At 36.7% G+C, this 17,303-nt stretch overlaps 1 protein-coding gene across 2 annotated transcripts in view; it reads right to left on the bottom strand.

The window, feature by feature from the left end:
- Window positions 1-17,303, bottom strand: part of vps50 (VPS50 subunit of EARP/GARPII complex) — a 142,233-nt gene that overhangs the window by 70,912 nt on the left and 54,018 nt on the right. For both annotated transcript variants that reach the window (XM_084131302.1, XM_084131303.1), the window contains exons 13-16: window positions 17,195-17,303; window positions 1,335-1,426; window positions 1,057-1,151; window positions 537-635 (exon numbers count right to left, since the gene is read on the bottom strand). The exon at window positions 17,195-17,303 is cut by the window's right edge and continues 21 nt beyond it. In XM_084131302.1, coding sequence (XP_083987428.1) covers window positions 537-635; window positions 1,057-1,151; window positions 1,335-1,426; window positions 17,195-17,303 — 395 coding nt within the window. The remainder of the gene's footprint in view (window positions 1-536; window positions 636-1,056; window positions 1,152-1,334; window positions 1,427-17,194) is intronic.

Raw genomic sequence — 17,303 nt, 5'->3', positions numbered from 1 at the left:
TTGTCTCACCAGTAAACACATCATCAGAGAAGAGAAGAGATGATGCTACAAGAGGAACGGGAAGTTACTTTGATTAAAGATTACGAGGGCAAGTGCATTTTTTAAAAATAATGATATGCATGGATAAATCATTTATAATAAATATTGCAATATTCCAATTTAAAGTCAATTTTGATTTCATGGCGACTTTAATGGTTGTGACGTGGAAGTCTTGGACGGTGGTGTAGTTTTTTTTTATAGCCAACCTTTAGCTTTGTACTTCTGCCAATTATATTTTGGCTCCAAAATTCATTCAAAAGCTGTGTTCATTTATGAAGATTATGTTGATAAACAAAACATATAAGAATCAGAAACTTTTGTTGGTCACAAAGCTTATTTTCTGCAAAAAGTCAATGGAAAAATCCTATTGGCTTTTTGTTGGGGGAACAAACAAATTACAGCCATCCCTGCAGAACTCGTTCCATTTTTAGTAAACCCCTCCTAGAACTCATTGTGACTGAGGTCAACCGGGCCATGGGTCTTTTACTGTATCTCACCGGTGATAGTTCTTAAAGTAGTTCACACTTTGTCTCTTAATGGACTCCTGCAACACCTCGGACTTGCTGCCGCAGAATTCCTCTCCCACCTGCATCAACCTGTCAATTGGGAGAGAAAAACAGGAAAATAAACGAGAGAAAACGTTGAAATGAATTAGAAAGTGGTTCACTCTTCTAAATTAACCCCAAAGAGTTACTTCGCATCACATGTCCCAGCGAGGGCAGAAAATGCCGCCTCTATTCACACAAGTCAGCGACCCCGAGGCCGGATCAATACAGAGAGCTGTGGTTTCACACACAAAAATGGCCTTTTAATTGAGCTCTGTTAATGGGGATGACCATGGTCTCTTGTTGAGGAACAAGTGGTTTCATTGATGCCCCCTGGCCCCAGTTTCTCTTTAGGGGAGTTTCTCATGAAGCAGAAGTGATTGGGGGGAGGGGGGGAGGGGGGGAGGGCAATGGTACAGTTGGGTCCCTGCAGGCCAATCCAATTAGCACTAATGAGGAAGTGGGTCCCTACCTGCTGATAACATCCAGAACCACAATGAAGTCGTCGTACTTGAAGTTGGACATGTCTGTTCCCAGCAAATAGGCTTTCACTTTCAATTGGACGTCCTGGGGACAGAAAGAGGAGGACGTGAGGTGGGAGGGCAAGTCATGAAGCTAATGGCGGAATGGAAAAGAAAGAAAGAAAGAAAGAAAGAAAGAAAGAAAGAAAGAAAGAAAGAAAGAAAGAAAGAAAGAAAGAAAGAAAGAAAGAAAGAAAGAAAGAAAGAAGTAAATGAGCACGCTCCCTACCTGCCAGATTCGCGTTAAACCATGTTCCAGCTTCTTTTTCACATAGCTGCGGTCCACGGTGGATTCATCTGAGCCCTCTGCGCTGGAATCATCTACAAACAGGAGATACTTACAGTATATACAGTACTTCAGTATACTCATTATATGCTATTATGACAGGAGATCAGGTTAGTCTGTTACAGTCTGACACACATTTTCATCATTTCGCATATTATCTTCAACCAGGATCCTATTTTCTTCAACTAAAAATACATACAATTTCAGCCGAACTGAATACAGAAAAACAGCCCTTTTAGTTTTATTAATATTTTGAATTGGCTTTTATGAGCTTTTGCTATTTTATTAGTTTTTTATTGTCATTTAGGTTTCATTTATTTTAGTTTTTTATTTCAGTTTTGGTTTTTATTTATTTCCAGTTAATAATTTTAGTGCTTCAGCTTAAACATACCAGTTTATTGCCAATTCATTTCTAATTTTCATTTCGTTTACGTTTTATTTTAATTACATAAATTTTAATTTATTTAAATTCACAGATTTTTTTTTTAAATAGTTTTACCCTCCCATGGCTCTGACATTGTAACATTCTTTAAAATGTCATGTGAAGTCACGTGTTTTTATCTCAACAAATAACCATCTCAAGATGTTGCAAATCCCATTGAAAACATTTACGCTCCGTGAAAGTAGAACAGATAATGTTTGCAAAACCTCACCAAATGCTCTCAACCCTTAGACCGCTGCAGTAGTGACAGTCGCAATTACAAGGATCTTGACGCTGAAATTTCAGAGTGCTATGCTAATACAGTAACAATGACATTCTCTAACAACAAGGTTGTCAAAGATGGTTCATTTTCCTACTCTGAAGTTTGTTCAATTGGCTCACTGCAATAAGGACCACATGGTGGAACCAGGTAGCAGGAAAAATAAAAGGCACACCAAACACCACTGAATGCAGGGTTTCTCCTGCATTGAAAATATTTTGGCGGCCGCAAAAATAATCTTTGTTCTGCCAAAGATTTACTTGATCATTTACTTCTGCCGTTCTGCAGTACCAGCTGCTTAAAAATGCTCCTGTGAGTGTTTGTGTAAGCGCTCTGTGAAAAGGTTTCTATTTACAATGTGCAGCATTGAGCTTTGTAGCCAATCACAGACATATCTGTTGAGCGCATGAATGCAATGGCCAATCAGATGCGTTTCATTTAGTGGCCGAGTTCTGCACGATCGCGAATCCTTTCATTATAACCAACATTATAAGCACGATCTCAATAAGAGATTTATTGCACAGCATAGACAACTTCATGATTATTACGGGAGTTTTTGCAAGAGTGCAGCTTTGTGTCCCTCGTGTTGTAATTGACCGCTTCAGTGATTATAATGGCAGCAATCTTTGCTTGCTTTTCTGTGTATAATCTATATTTTTCATGCTGCTAACTAGACATTGCAAAAATGTCAAATGATTGTGAATAAAGTCTTGGAGAGTAATTGCAAAATAATAGACCTGCCATTTTTTCTATGTAATGTGTTACTTTGTTGTTAATTTTATTACTTACATTTTAAATTTACAATGACTTTTTACATACAAATTTACAGATTTTGAAATGCACTGTGTTTTATAATTGGTTCTGACAGTGATTATTTTTTATTTAATGAATAAATAGGATATGTTAATATTACAAAAGGTTTATTTGCATTTACTTTGCATTTATTGTCAGTACTGGGCCCACAGTTCACATGTGTGTGGATGACCGTGTTCGTCTACCACCACCGAAGACCATTTCTGACCCAGGAAAAACCCTGACCATTGAATGTCAGATACAATATGACAAACCGCACTGATGCATAAAACCAGCCTAACTGTGTTTTAATGTTCAGTATTAATGCTACTAAATCTATCCAGTCAAAAGAAGAGGCTGGTTTCTCTGTCAATTTTATTTAATAATATTCAAACAAAATATTGGTTAAAATTAATTATTTTTATTGTTGAAAGTTATTTTAATAAAAAAGTTTTTTACTCTACTACTCTAACACAGTATACATTCTATATTTTATAACTCCTGGAAGTAAAAAAAAAAAAAAAAAAAGGTACAAAACTTTTTTTTTTAAATCAAAATAAAATATTAAATTCAGGCAGTATAAGGTGTCTTGCTCCTTAACCCATATGACAATATGACAGTATGACAATCCTTTCCTACAACAACCAAACTGATAACAAGCACCTCCTGCAACAAAGCAGCTGTCACTCTTCATCAGGGGAAGTGTTCATCCTGAAGTGAGTTTAATCATAGAGGACACCTATCAGAGTCATCAAAATTGACCACCTAGATGTGCATCATCTATCCTGACAGAAGCCATATCCATTACTTAACAGGCACCAAACTAAACTGAACCAGGAACCTTGGAAATAGTGCTGCTTTTCATTGCTCTGGCCATTATGCATCCGCTCTAATGTAACGAGAAGGATACTTACGATGAGAATGATGATATGACCAGCAGAGATGAGCGCAGCAAGATATGAGTGTATTAAGAGTCGAATGTGGGCGAATGATCTTAATGTCTATAAAGGCACAGCATGACTGAGAGTGACTAAATACAAAAGCCCTTCAGGTGAGATTTATTCTGGACTGATACTCCAGCAGGCTCTTGGTAATACAACATAATTATCGTGTCATTGATGTGCAGATTATACAAACAGTTCCACCTCAGCACTCTCGCTGTAACTCATCTCTAGAGAAAACAAACAAGCATTCACACATGAACCTCCTGTGCAAAAAGCCAAAGCCTCTATAAAAAAATTAAAAAAAGATCGCACCTGTCTGCCATTTCTTGCCAGATACACTTAAATGGCACTGGTTTCACAAAACCAAACAAGTCCATTTTGCTGTCAATTTATCTGTAGCACTAATGTTGTATCTGCAAGGTTGTACTCTTCAGCAAACACAACTGAAACGACATTGGACATTCATCAATTGAACTGATTTGCATCATTCTGTTCGGATAACCCGGTCCAGACCAGCTGGTTTCAGAGTCTGGCACAATTTCCCAGCTCGAAACTAACTTTTCTATGATGGAAATTTGCAGGGTTGCGTTAACTAGAAGCATTGTGAGCCTACGTTGAGAGAGACCATCGGTTCCAACGTTTTTGGGAGAAACAGCCCAGAACGCTTCCTGATTGGGCACCAGATTTGGTACAGACACCCTGTCGGTGGAAAAGGGGTAAATAACACAAGGCACATGTATCGTGGGACTGTTAAAGAAAAGCTTCACAGAAGACCTCAATACAAGTGATTGATGGGATGTTCAGTGGACTCTTGCACAGCCAGCAGACTGATGTTTGGCGCTTAGAAATTAGATATAAGGGAAGAGCTTTTCATATTACATTGCTCACTTAAACCCCAGAGAGCCAGAGTCATCACTCAAGAGTCGTGTCTGTGCCGACTTCACGTCTCATCTTAGGACCACTGGAGAGAAGAAAATAACTCCCATAGTGAAAGCAAACCAGTTTCACATTCTACATTAAGTGCATGAAAAACATTTCCCCACATGTATACTTTAAAAACTGGATTTGCCTCACGCTTCACACGCTCCGCTCTAGTTGTACTGACTGTGAACACGAAAAACATTGATATTCCACAGAAGCCAAATCCACAGAGCTCCAGGCCGCCTTTACCCTTTTCCTCGCTCATAATATGAAAGCTTTTATGAAGTCCCTATTTCTAATGGGAACTTTCCTGAACCCCGAAGGGAAAGAGCATCCAAACTGCATAGCGAGAAATAAACGAGGCAGAAAGAATGCTCTGTCGGTGTGTGTGTGAGCAACTTACACCTCTGAGCACCACATGACAATCCAGCACCCTTAACAGTTATTTCTACCCTCCATAGTTTAATATCTACACACTGAACAGAGATGTGGGGAAAGGAGAGGAAGATATTAAACCCATCCTGTGAGACCTGTCTCATACAATTACGATAACAGTATCAGCTCAAACGCATACACTCAGTGAAGTGAGAGAGATTCAGGTAGGGAATATTGAGAGTGTATTAAATGCACAATCTTACACGGATTATGCTTGAAAAAAACAAACAATGTGCAAGGCGATTTAAATGGTGTTACTTTACTGGTTAAAGATCAAAACCCAATCGCCATTATAAGCATATCTGTGTACATTTTGATGTGGGGGGAAAAAGGTGATCATTTCAAATCATAGTAAACATAATATTCTTGAACTGATTTGTGATATTATTAATTTTGCATGTAAACACTCGCTGAGAAGAATATAATACTTTCTCCATGACAGCTGTATGGGATTTTCGCTGTCAAACGTGTGATGGTTTTTAAATCAAGGATGGTCTACATGTGACCTCATTACACTGACTTTGTGAGCTGTAGAAGCTGCATTAAGTAGTTTTAAAAGAAATTGTGACCTTGGAGCAAAGAAGAGAAGAGAGCATTTCTTTCTGCTCATGATTATATCTATGGTTTGTTCAGAAAATATAGCAGCAGGATCAATAACATGCAATTTGACTGTCCCATGACTGAAAAATCGTTTTTGAGCTTTTGACCCAGACCTCCACAGTGAGTAGTTGCAAAAGTCTGAGACCACTAGTGAAAATGCTATAATTCTGCATAATACTAATATGAAAATTACAAAATGTATTACCAGCACAACAATTCAAGCAAAAGATTGTGACACAGATTGTGTCTCAGACATTTGGATGGCAATGTCTGAAATCTAAAAGAGCCTATATAAACCTTTCCATTTAAATGTAAATGAAAGAACAGCTAAAGGTGTTTCTTTTTTGTCAGTTGCTGAAAATTAAGTTCTTTTCTAAGCTCCTTTCATTAAACCTGCAGGATCGGAGCTTCTGGAGCCGAATCAAAGAGCTCCTTGGCTCCTGACAATAGAGTTGGACTTTTCCCCAATCATTTCAGTCCATGAGGAGCGCAGCTATGCAGAGCCACAGAGTAAATCACTGCAAGCCAACTTCTGGAGAGGACAAGAAAAATATCAGCTCCCTGGCAGCAACTCCTCACACACACACACACAAAGCGAAACGGGATGAGCACACATTCGCACACAAACAGGCAATAGCACATTGTAGACATTTCAGCATCCCAGGGAATTGTTGGGAAAGGAGAAGGGCAAAATAACCGGACAGACCGTTCGAGAAAAAAAGCAATGAGCTGAGGAAGATACAGAACATGAACTGAGCATGAAGCCAGAGTCACTCTCACTAATGACTGCTAAAACACCGGCAGAGCAAGAGTAATGAATTTACACTGGAAGCCGACCGTGTGTGAAAGTGTCTTCAGTTTGACGCACTGCCGACAACTTATACTCCATTACATCTAACTGACCAATGACTGTGGAAGAGGAACATGTTTGTTTTACTTAGCTTATCTAAAATGTTGGCATTGCTGGTAATAAATGGCTCATATTACTCTTATGCTTCTTTTGCAGGCTCTTGATTACTGTACACACACACATATCCACCCTATACTTAGGGCTGCACGATATTGAAGAAAATTGTGATATGCTATAACTCATTAAATAATGCGATACGATAATGCTTAAAGTGTGTAAAATAAACTTAAATTATCTTTAAAATATATTTAAAATTAAATAACCTACATGCGTGTTTCACATTCTTTTTGTGACAAGAAAACATCCCTACAACTTCTGAAAGTGAACATCAGTGTTTTACTGTAGCATAAGAAGTGTTATTTTAACATCAGTGGGGTTTAGGGTTTCAGGAAAGCCTACATTAGGTTTATTTAACAGAAACTGAATAATCAAATGTAAAAATAAAACACGGCTTAGTTTTCACTGTATGAATTAAATATACTGATTCTTATTAAAGTTATTTAGCCAAGAGCACTGAGTGATTTTCTCTGTCTTTTGTTCATGACCCCAGTTATTGCAAGCCGTTGCGATGTGCATATCGCGATATATACATTTGCCATATTCCGATAATTTCAATATATTGTGCAGCCCTACCTATAATTTACAAAACAAAAATAAGAAAATAATATTTAATAAATAAAGAAATATCTAGAACTACATTTCAAACCACTGCAACTCAATTACGGTACATGTTTTGGAGCATTGCCCTAGCGATTAACACACAGACAAAGAATAGAGGGGAAAAAAAACCTTCACATTGGCCTTCATATTAGGAAAAAAAATACTATGGAAGTCAATGGGGTCCATCAACTGTCTGGTTACCAACATTCTTCAAAATATCTTCTTTTGTGTTCAACAGAAGAAAGAAACTCATACAGGTTTGGAACAACTTGAGGGTGAGTATGTGCGGACAATTTTCATTTTTGGGTGAGCTATCCATTTAATTAACCAACCACAATTAATCTAATTAACATTTTGAATGATTAACAACCCTAATAATGTGTCCTGCCCAACTCAAGACCGAGGCTCATCTTCTCTGGTGACCCTGGCAGGTCAACCGCTTGTTTATTCAGGAGGGATATCAAGGGTAAAGTGACATTGATTACTTATTATAATCTTTCTTCCTGGAAAATATGAAAGGGTGCAGGTGTACAACTGTAATTCACTGCGAACAGCAGGAAATAAGATTCTATTAAAAGATGGTCAAGATTGTTAGGTTTCTTATTAAAAGCAAAAAGAGATGAGTGGCAAAAAAACAATGAGGAAGTCTTTAACCCAATCTGACAGGACAGCCTGACACTGGAGGGCTCATTCTCCAACAGGAATCAGAGCTAATTCAGTTCAGCAGGAAAGAGGAAAAAAGGTCAGAAGCAAATCATCATTAATGCCTCATTATATCTTCATGAAATCAACAAAAACATCTTGGTCATATAAAAGAAGATCACACCATCATTTGAAACATATCTACTTAGCTCTAAACCAAACCAAATCTATTATTTAGATATACAAAGATGGTGCATTAATTTTTACTATGAATGGGAGAAAGTGCAACGTGAAATATGGCAGAAACAATCAGTGTCCTGTCCAAAGACACACATTGGCTGGTCTAGCCTGAAATACGCTTTTTTTAACACTATTTGAGCATTAAAAACAACTTTTATGGGACAGTTAATGTTAGATTTTTAAAATGTGATTTAAAAGTGAGTGTGGCAAGCAGATTTTAGATTTTAGGATTTTCCCATTCGAATAGACTTGGTCTTGGATGCCCAAAATCTTTGTCAGGTTACACTTACAGGTGTGAGAACTTTGACTTCCAAACTAAAAACGTACATCCAAAGAACAGACTAACCTCTCTTTCATAGCTCAGAAAAACATAACTGCAGCAAGAGATGCACGAATCTGGATGAATTGAGAATGATTATTGTTTTGTTCAAAATGGAGACCACGATTCTGAACAGATAACTAAACAAAATAACGTGTCATTTAACTAGAGGTTCTGACAACGATTTAAAAATATTTGATTCATTTTGAAAAAAATTTTTTAAACTGTTTGAGTGAATGATTCAATGACTCACTAATAGACTTCATGGGTTTCACTGCTAAATGAATCAGCGTTTTTTTTTTAATGAATCTCTTGAATGAATGATTAAACACATTTTTTTTAGCAGTCACTTGTATGTCATTAGCATGTAATTGATACAATCTTTATTTGAAGAGTCAAATTACTTTCCATTGGTGATTATCAATTGGCTATTTTTGATTGTAGACATCACTTCTGTGTTTGTTTCATGTATTATTTTTGTGGTTTTCACAGTTATGTTCTCCTGCCTTGTGCTCCCCTTTTTCATGTGATTCCCTTGTCCTCTTGTGATCATCTCATGTGCTTCCTAGTTTAATGCGTTCTCATCGGTTCATTGTTTAATCCTGTTCACAGGTGTGTCTTGTCAAGCCATTAGTCTCTGTGTATTCACGGACCTCATGTTTACACTTGTTCCCTGTTACCTCTGTTCGTGAGTTTCATGTTTATGGTCAAGTTCATGTTCATGTTCATGGTTACGTTATGTTTATCGTCAAGTTTAGTTTAGTTTAGTTCTCGTTTTGTTTTGTTCACATTCTGGATTTATTTCAATAAAGCTGCACTTGGGTTCTCACTTCAACTCGCCTCAGTGGATCCGTTACAGAGATAATTTGATTATTGTAACAGAAATAACAATACTTTGTGGTTGAAAAGACTGTTTATGAAGCTGTTTCATAACTATGCATGATCTATGCATGATCTATATACTGTCTGGATCAGCGTTGCTGTGATCGTACTTGTCAAAGGTATAATAGACATATTTGAATCGCTGTCATTTAGGAACAACATTGCATAGGTGTTTGAATCGAGATTGCTGTCTTTTAACGATTAACCGTGCAGCTCTAACAGCAACCCTGCATTCTTGAGACTAGAAGTGGTGCTTAGGGAGGAACATCCAAAAGCAAAATCATATGGTCATTCTTTCTCAAACAGTCCAGTATCTCCGTTTCTAGACAACGACACGAGGGAGGCATTAAATACACAAAAACTGTTGAAATTTTCACTTCGAATGTTCTCATTCACATTTGACATTGTCCTCATGAAGACAAATGGTTCAATAATAAAAGCAAAGCGTGATTTAGTGTCTCGTTCAGAAAAAGCATCTTTCCCAAAGTTCCCAATTGCTCCATTCCCACTCAACAGAGCCAAACTGCTAAAGCAAGGACCTTTAACTAAAGTTACAACATCTTCTTACTCAAGCACATACACATAAGACCAAAGGCGAGCAGCTGTGCTTTCCCAGAGACACAGACACCATCAATCAAAACCGTGAACCGAACACCAGAACCGATCCTTAGAAACATCCTGCCAATTCAAGGTCTAACTTGCATTCTAATTAATTACTTTTGACCGGTTTTTCCACACATGGTTGTCAGTGATTACACACCTTGTGAAATTAGATAGCAAAGCAAGTCACAGGCCAGCGGAGACAATTTACCTGTCGATAGCTCTGACAAATAAGAAGAGGAAAGTAAAGTCATCTCGACACGGACCAAGACGAATGCCGTACGCAACGGCACGCAACAACAGCTGTAATTGTCAATTTCACACAGGGATTGGTGCATTATTCAATGTTACGGACACAAGTAAGAAGTTAAGCATATCGGCCTCCTCATGATATACTGCAGAACAGAATATCAACTAGATGCATGTAAATAAATAAATTAAATGTTTGAATTTTCCCCAGGATCATTCATAGAAACCTTTTAAATGATGCCTGGGAAACACAACCTCATATTTAATACCATTAAGCTTAAGGTAACACTTAATGAGGTTCAATTAGAACAATGAACACCAGTTTACAGCATTTACAAATTCTAGTTAATGTTAATATATAATATACTATTGTTCAATGTTATAGTAATTCATGCTCATTCATAATACAAGAAACTATTGTTAAAATGTATTTTATGCAGAAATTAGCATTACCCAAGATTAATAAATGCTGGATTTTTGTTCAGTTGACAGATCAATTTCAAGAATCATTAGTGACTGAAATATCATGGGAACATAATAAAATAATCGAGCTTATCGTGTGCTGTTCTCACTTTTAAAAGGTTCTCAAGCACATTTTGCAGCCCTGATGGATAGTTCATTTACAAAATGTTGTAAAAAAAAAAAAATCAGTTTCTTACATAGACCTATCGTTTTGATTCTTAAGACCACAATGTATCATCAGGAGCCGTGGGTATTCATTTTGTTTTGTCTGCGTACGTTTTTGTGAATCTCAAAGTGACAGCACCCATTGACTTCCATTACATGAATCACAGAGGACCACGGTTTCAGCTAAAAATCTTATTTACTGTTCTACTGAAGATAAAAAGTCACCTACATATAGGATAGCCTGAGGGTGAGTAAATTAACAGCAAACTTTCATTCGTAGGTGAACTATCCCTTTAAAAGATGTCAACATGTCATTGAAAATTCAGAACATTCCTTTAGAACTGTACATACTGATTTGATTGGGCAGTTCAAAATAAGTGTGTCAGCATGGCTTAGATTAGATTGGCCTTCACCTTTCACCACTTTCTACACATCAGTAACAGAAAGGTGACCGAAAGCCACGCTGGAGTGTGTCACTTTTCCTGTCCCTCATGAATGGTCATTTATCCTCATTTGGAGAGCTGGTTCTAATCACTGGGAGTGACGACCCTTGAGATTTGGCGGTTAACTAATTCAGCATATTCCATGTTCAAGAACAATGACTTCTTGAGATTAGGTGGCATTAATTACTGATACAAAAATTTGACAAGTTTAGTGTGTCAGCCGTCAAATAGAAAATGCATTAATTTATTCTGACACTGACGGTAGGGAAGATGGAAAGTATAATCAAGGATACTGCCAGTCTGAGAGGATATAAACGATATGTAATATGATGAATATGACGAAAATAAACATGATGAAAGGTTATTGACAGGTTGACAAAATATTACCACAAACAAACTGAGAAAAATGCCCTGGCATTAAAAGCTGTCTAGCAAACCAAAAATATTGTAGGTGCATTTGACTACATGACTATTTTTAATATTTACTATACATTAAGATTTTTTTTTTTTAAAGAAATGATTACTTCTATTCAGTGACAATAAAGACATATAAAATGTTACAATATATTTTGTATTTCAAATAAATGCAGTTCTTTTGAACTTTCTATTAATGTATGCTACCACTATGGATTCAGAACTGTATTTTTTTTTTAAAGAAAATTATACTTTAAGCAAGGATGCATTTAATAAATAAAAGATTATATACAAATATTTATAGTTATGCAAAATAATAAATGTTCTTTCTATTCATCAAATATATATATTTTTTTATCAGTTTGCACAAAAATATTAAGCAGAACTGCTTTCAACATTGATAATAAGAAGGATTGTTTCTTGAGCACGAAATCAACATATTCAAATGATTTCTGAAGGATCATGTGACAAAGAAGACTGGAGTAATGATGCTGAAAATTCACCATATCACCACTTTGCCATCAGATTAATAAATAATTAAATTTACTTAAAAAATATATTAAAATAGATAAGTTATTTTAAATGTAAAACGTATTTCACAGTATTACTGTTTTACTGTATTTTGATCTAAATGCAGTCTTGGTGAGCAGAAGAGACTTCTTTCAAAGAATTTAATCATTTACACGTTATGCTTACTGGATGAAAAAAGAATAGCTTAAGCCAACTTATAAAGTCTTCCCAAGTCAAAATATACCTAAGATATATATAGTAACTGTTGACACAAGCAAAAAATTCTGTGCGTATCCTGAAAAGGCCCAGACACTGACACATGCTGCTCTGTCACAGTGTCTTCTGCCTCTCCGTATCCCGCAGCCCTGCAGATTACTGCAGTCGTTTAGTGGAATGTGGGAGAGAGAGGGGAAAAAGAGATCAAAGAAATGGGCAGGAGATGAGAGAACATCTTAAGAATATAAACTATCCATTAGGGCTGCCAAATGTGCTTGAGAACCTTTTTAGACTGAGAACAACAAATGATAACTGATGATACGCTCTGTGTCCCCATAATATCTCAATCACAAACGACCTGTCAAGTATCTCAGAATAAATATACACAGAAGAGCATTCAAACTGAGCTACAAGAACATCTTAAAATGTTTAAACAGTGATAAATGTTTCATTTCATTAATATGATTCTATAAGAATTAAGGCCTGTTCACAACAAGAACAATAACTCTAAAGATAACGATAACTACATTAGAGTCCACACCAGCGGACGACAATATTCTGTTTTATGATTGTGACATTTTTTCATCTGTCACTTTAAATGCTTATGAGAGAAAAATTATGAAAATTGGGATGCAGTCCTTCTACACTGCAAAAAATAATATGCATTTTTTGTTTTATTCCCCAGAAAAATATTAAAATATGCTGAAAACAAGATATATTTAAGCAAACTGCATAAGATATGACTTGGTAGTTTTTTTCCCCAATATAATTGAAGATATCTAAATAATTCAAGATATTCAAGTAAATTTAACTTGCTTTGCACGTTTACAGGTTGTAACTGTGAAATGAGACAAAAATACTGATTATGAAATTAAATTATTTTTGTATCCATTGCTATGGATTGAGATTAATATTATAAAAGCACTTTACTGTAAAAAAAAATATTCTTTATATGGTTATTTTCCAGTTAAAAAAAATAGGAAACATGATATTGATGAAACTTGAGTGTATTTTATTTTGTTCCGTTGTCAGCTCTTCCATTCGTTTTACACATTAAGCTCACTAAATTTGTTTTAGGTAAGATTTGATGTTATTTTCTAAAAGCCATTTTGGCAGAGTCGATGATAAATTATGACTGCGTTGCAAGTAATTGCTTCTTTTGAGGAATGATGTGGAAGGAAAAAAAGCACAGAAAAGTGTGCATTTCAGAGTTTAAATTATTTAATGCGGGGCGCTGTAACAAACGTGAAATATAAGTAACAAAGAAAAGACATACAACAGAAGAACAGACAATTGATTAAATATAAAGTAGTACAAAGTTGAGGTGGAAATTAGTGTGGGAAAATACCACAAACAGTTTCATAAAAAATTAATATTCCATTAAAACAAATTATATTATTTACCCTGATTTAAAATTTATAGAAAACCATCATTACCTACAGCAACAATGGCTGTTCAGTCAGTAACATTTCGTATGCTTGCCTCTGCAGGGGTTATTAGGGTACTTTAGAAAGGTTCAATGAATTTCCAATGACAGGCCTAACCAAGAACAAGCACCAATCTATTTCAGCAGTGCTCAGTGACCTCAGAAATCCAAGCGGAGGCGAGACATAAAGGCAAACGTTACAAACTACATTGCAGTTGGCTAACGCCGCAGCGGCCCTTTCAATTACCCGCTCAGTCTCCTCGGCCGCAGCTGCGCACACCCAAAGCCATTTCCTCTGAATATACAAGGCAAGACCTTACACTATAAAAGAACAAATGCAATGCTTATAAATCTAGCCATCACGGGGTAGTGAGCACCCTAATGAATCCCAAGCTCTTTCTACTAAAACTGATTTAGAGTTACATACAAAAGAGCCAAAATACAGGAGTCGACCTCTCCAGACGGTTTAGAGGAACACAGGGGGACTTAGAGAGTTGCGTCAGCAGAAAAATGAACCTCAGGTGCCAAAGAACGCTGGAAAAAATACTATTACATAATGTCAGAGATGAAACCTAGCAAGTGGAATCTGGCTATCCCATTAAAAGACTAAATAAATCAAATTAATTTTACAAATCTCATTCTTAACCAGTATATGTGTCTATATAAAAAAACAATAAAATTACTATCAAATTGCATTTAAGAGAATTAAGAGAAACTAGGGTTATAATAGTTAACTAAAATAAATAAAACTTCAGTAATGATTGATAAAAACTTGTATAGCCATTAAAAAAAACAAATGAAAACAGCAAAATTAATAAAAAACAAACTAAAATTAAAATGAAAAAGAAGAGACAATATAAGCTTAACTATAAGTGCACACGGCAGGTTTGTCGTCTGTCGCTTTAAATGCTCCAGCTCGTTAAAGCGGGATGGATTCTGATTGGCTGTCAATGTTTTTATTGCTCATCAGCTGGAAAAAATTGTGAAAGCCATTCCAAGGTTATTGTTCGTCTGTCATTATTGTGGTGTGGAATCTTCTATTCTTTTACATTTAGAATTTTTTTTAAAACTATATACAGTGAGGAAAATAAGTATTTGAACACCCTGCTATTTTGCAAGTTCTCCCACTTGGAAATCATGGAGGGGTCTGAAATTGTCATCGTAGGTGCATGTCCACTGTGAGAGACATAATCAAAAAAAAAAATCCAGAAATCACAATATATGATTTTTTAACTATTTATTTGTATGATACAGCTGCAAATAAGTATTTGAACACCTGTCTATCAGCTAGAATTCTGACCCTCAAAGACCTGTTAGTCTGCCTTTAAAATGTCCACCTCCACTCCATTTATTATCCTAAATTAGATGCACCTGTTTGAGGTCGTTAGCTGCATAAAGACACCTGTCCACCCCATACAATCAGTAAGAATCCAACTACTAACATGGCCAAGACCAAAGAGCTGTCCAAAGACACTAGAGACAAAATTGTACACCTCCACAAGGCTGGAAAGGGCTACGGGGAAATTGGCAAGCAGCTTGGTGAAAAAAGGTCCACTGTTGGAGCAATCATTAGAAAATGGAAGAAGCTAAACATGACTGTCAATCTCCCTCGGACTGGGGCTCCATGCAAGATCTCACCTCGTGATCAGCCCAGAACTACACGGGAGGAGCTGGTCAATGACCTGAAAAGAGCTGGGACCACCGTTTCCTAGGTTACTCTTGGTAATACACTAAGACGTCATGGTTTGAAATCATGCATGGCACGGAAGGTTCCCCTGCTTAAACCAGCACATGTCAAGGCCCGTCTTAAGTTTGCCAATGACCATTTGGATGATCCAGAGGAGTCATGGGAGAAAGTCATGTGGTCAGATGAGACCAAAATATAACTTTTTGGTCATAATTCCACTAAACGTTTTTGGAGGAAGAAGAATGATGAGTACCATCCCAAGAACACCATCCCTACTGTGAAGCATGGGGGTGGTAGCATCATGCTTTGGGGGTGTTTTTCTGCACATGGGACAGGGCGACTGCACTGTATTAAGGAGAGGATGACCGGGGCCATGTATTGCGAGATTTTGGGGAACAACCTCCTTCCCTCAGTTAGAGCATTGAAGATGGGTCGAGGCTGGGTCTTCCAACATGACAATGACCCGAAGCACACAGCCAGGATAACCAAGGAGTGGCTCTGTAAGAAGCATATCAAGGTTCTGGCGTGGCCTAGCCAGTCTCCAGACCTAAACCCAATAGAGAATCTTTGGAGGGAACTCAAACTCCGTGTTTCTCAGCGACAGCCCAGAAACCTGACTGATCTAGAGAAGATCTGTGTGGAGGAGTGGGCCAAAATCCCTCCTGCAGTGTGTGCAAACCTGGTGAAAAACTACAGGAAACGTTTGACCTCTGTAATTGCAAACAAAGGCTACTGTACCAAATATTAACATTGATTTTCTCAGGTGTTCAAATACTTATTTGCAGCTGTATCATACAAATAAATAGTTAAAAAATCATACATTGTGATTTCTGGATTTTTTTTTTTTAGATTATGTCTCTCACAGTGGACATGCACCTACGATGACAATTTCAGACCCCTCCATGATTTCTAAGTGGGAGAACTTGCAAAATAGCAGGGTGTTCAAATACTTATTTTCCTCACTGTATTTGTCAATATCGTTATAATTATCATCCTTGGTGTGAATGGGCCTTGACACTGAAAGAAACTACACCATTTTGTCTTATTCCACTGGTAGGTTTTTATCATATCTTACTAAATTTTGTGAAGAAACAAGTAAAAAAAACAAAAAAAACAATTATATCTAAGATTGGAGTCAAGTTCATACAAATTCATATACAGTTTGGGTAAGGTACTTTATTTAGTTTTAAGGATGTTTTAAATGGAAAACAAGACCAAGATATTGCAGGAGGATTTTTCCCCATTGCCAAATATACAAAAGGCATTATGATGGGGAATATGGGAGTGTTAATATTACAGCCTACTTGATCCTGATCATCTGATCAGAGCTAAAAAGTATATTACTCGCACAACATGTCATGTTTGAATCTTTTGAATATTGCCTTTAGTTAGACTAAAACATAAAGAGCTGTCTTATCAAGAGGAGTGACCAAAGTGCTTATGCATTATTTCACGCTTATGCCAACAAAATTGTGTTTTTTTTTAATGTTTAGCACAAACTTTTATCATATTCAAAATACAATTTGCCTAAGAAATGAACCCATGACTCTTTATGCAGCAGACAAGAGTGACTTATTTGTCTTACCAGGAGTGGTCTCTTCTTCTTTGTAGTGCTCATCGTGCCACTGCATGGTTAGATGGTAACTGAGCATCACCTCCCACAAGGCTTTGCAGAGGTCGGTCAAGCAGGGGAT

Source organism: Abramis brama (assembly GCF_963993115.1).
Source record: "Abramis brama genome assembly, chromosome: 12".
NCBI lineage: Eukaryota > Metazoa > Chordata > Actinopteri > Cypriniformes > Leuciscidae > Abramis > Abramis brama.
This window is presented reverse-complemented; position numbering and strand designations above follow the sequence as displayed.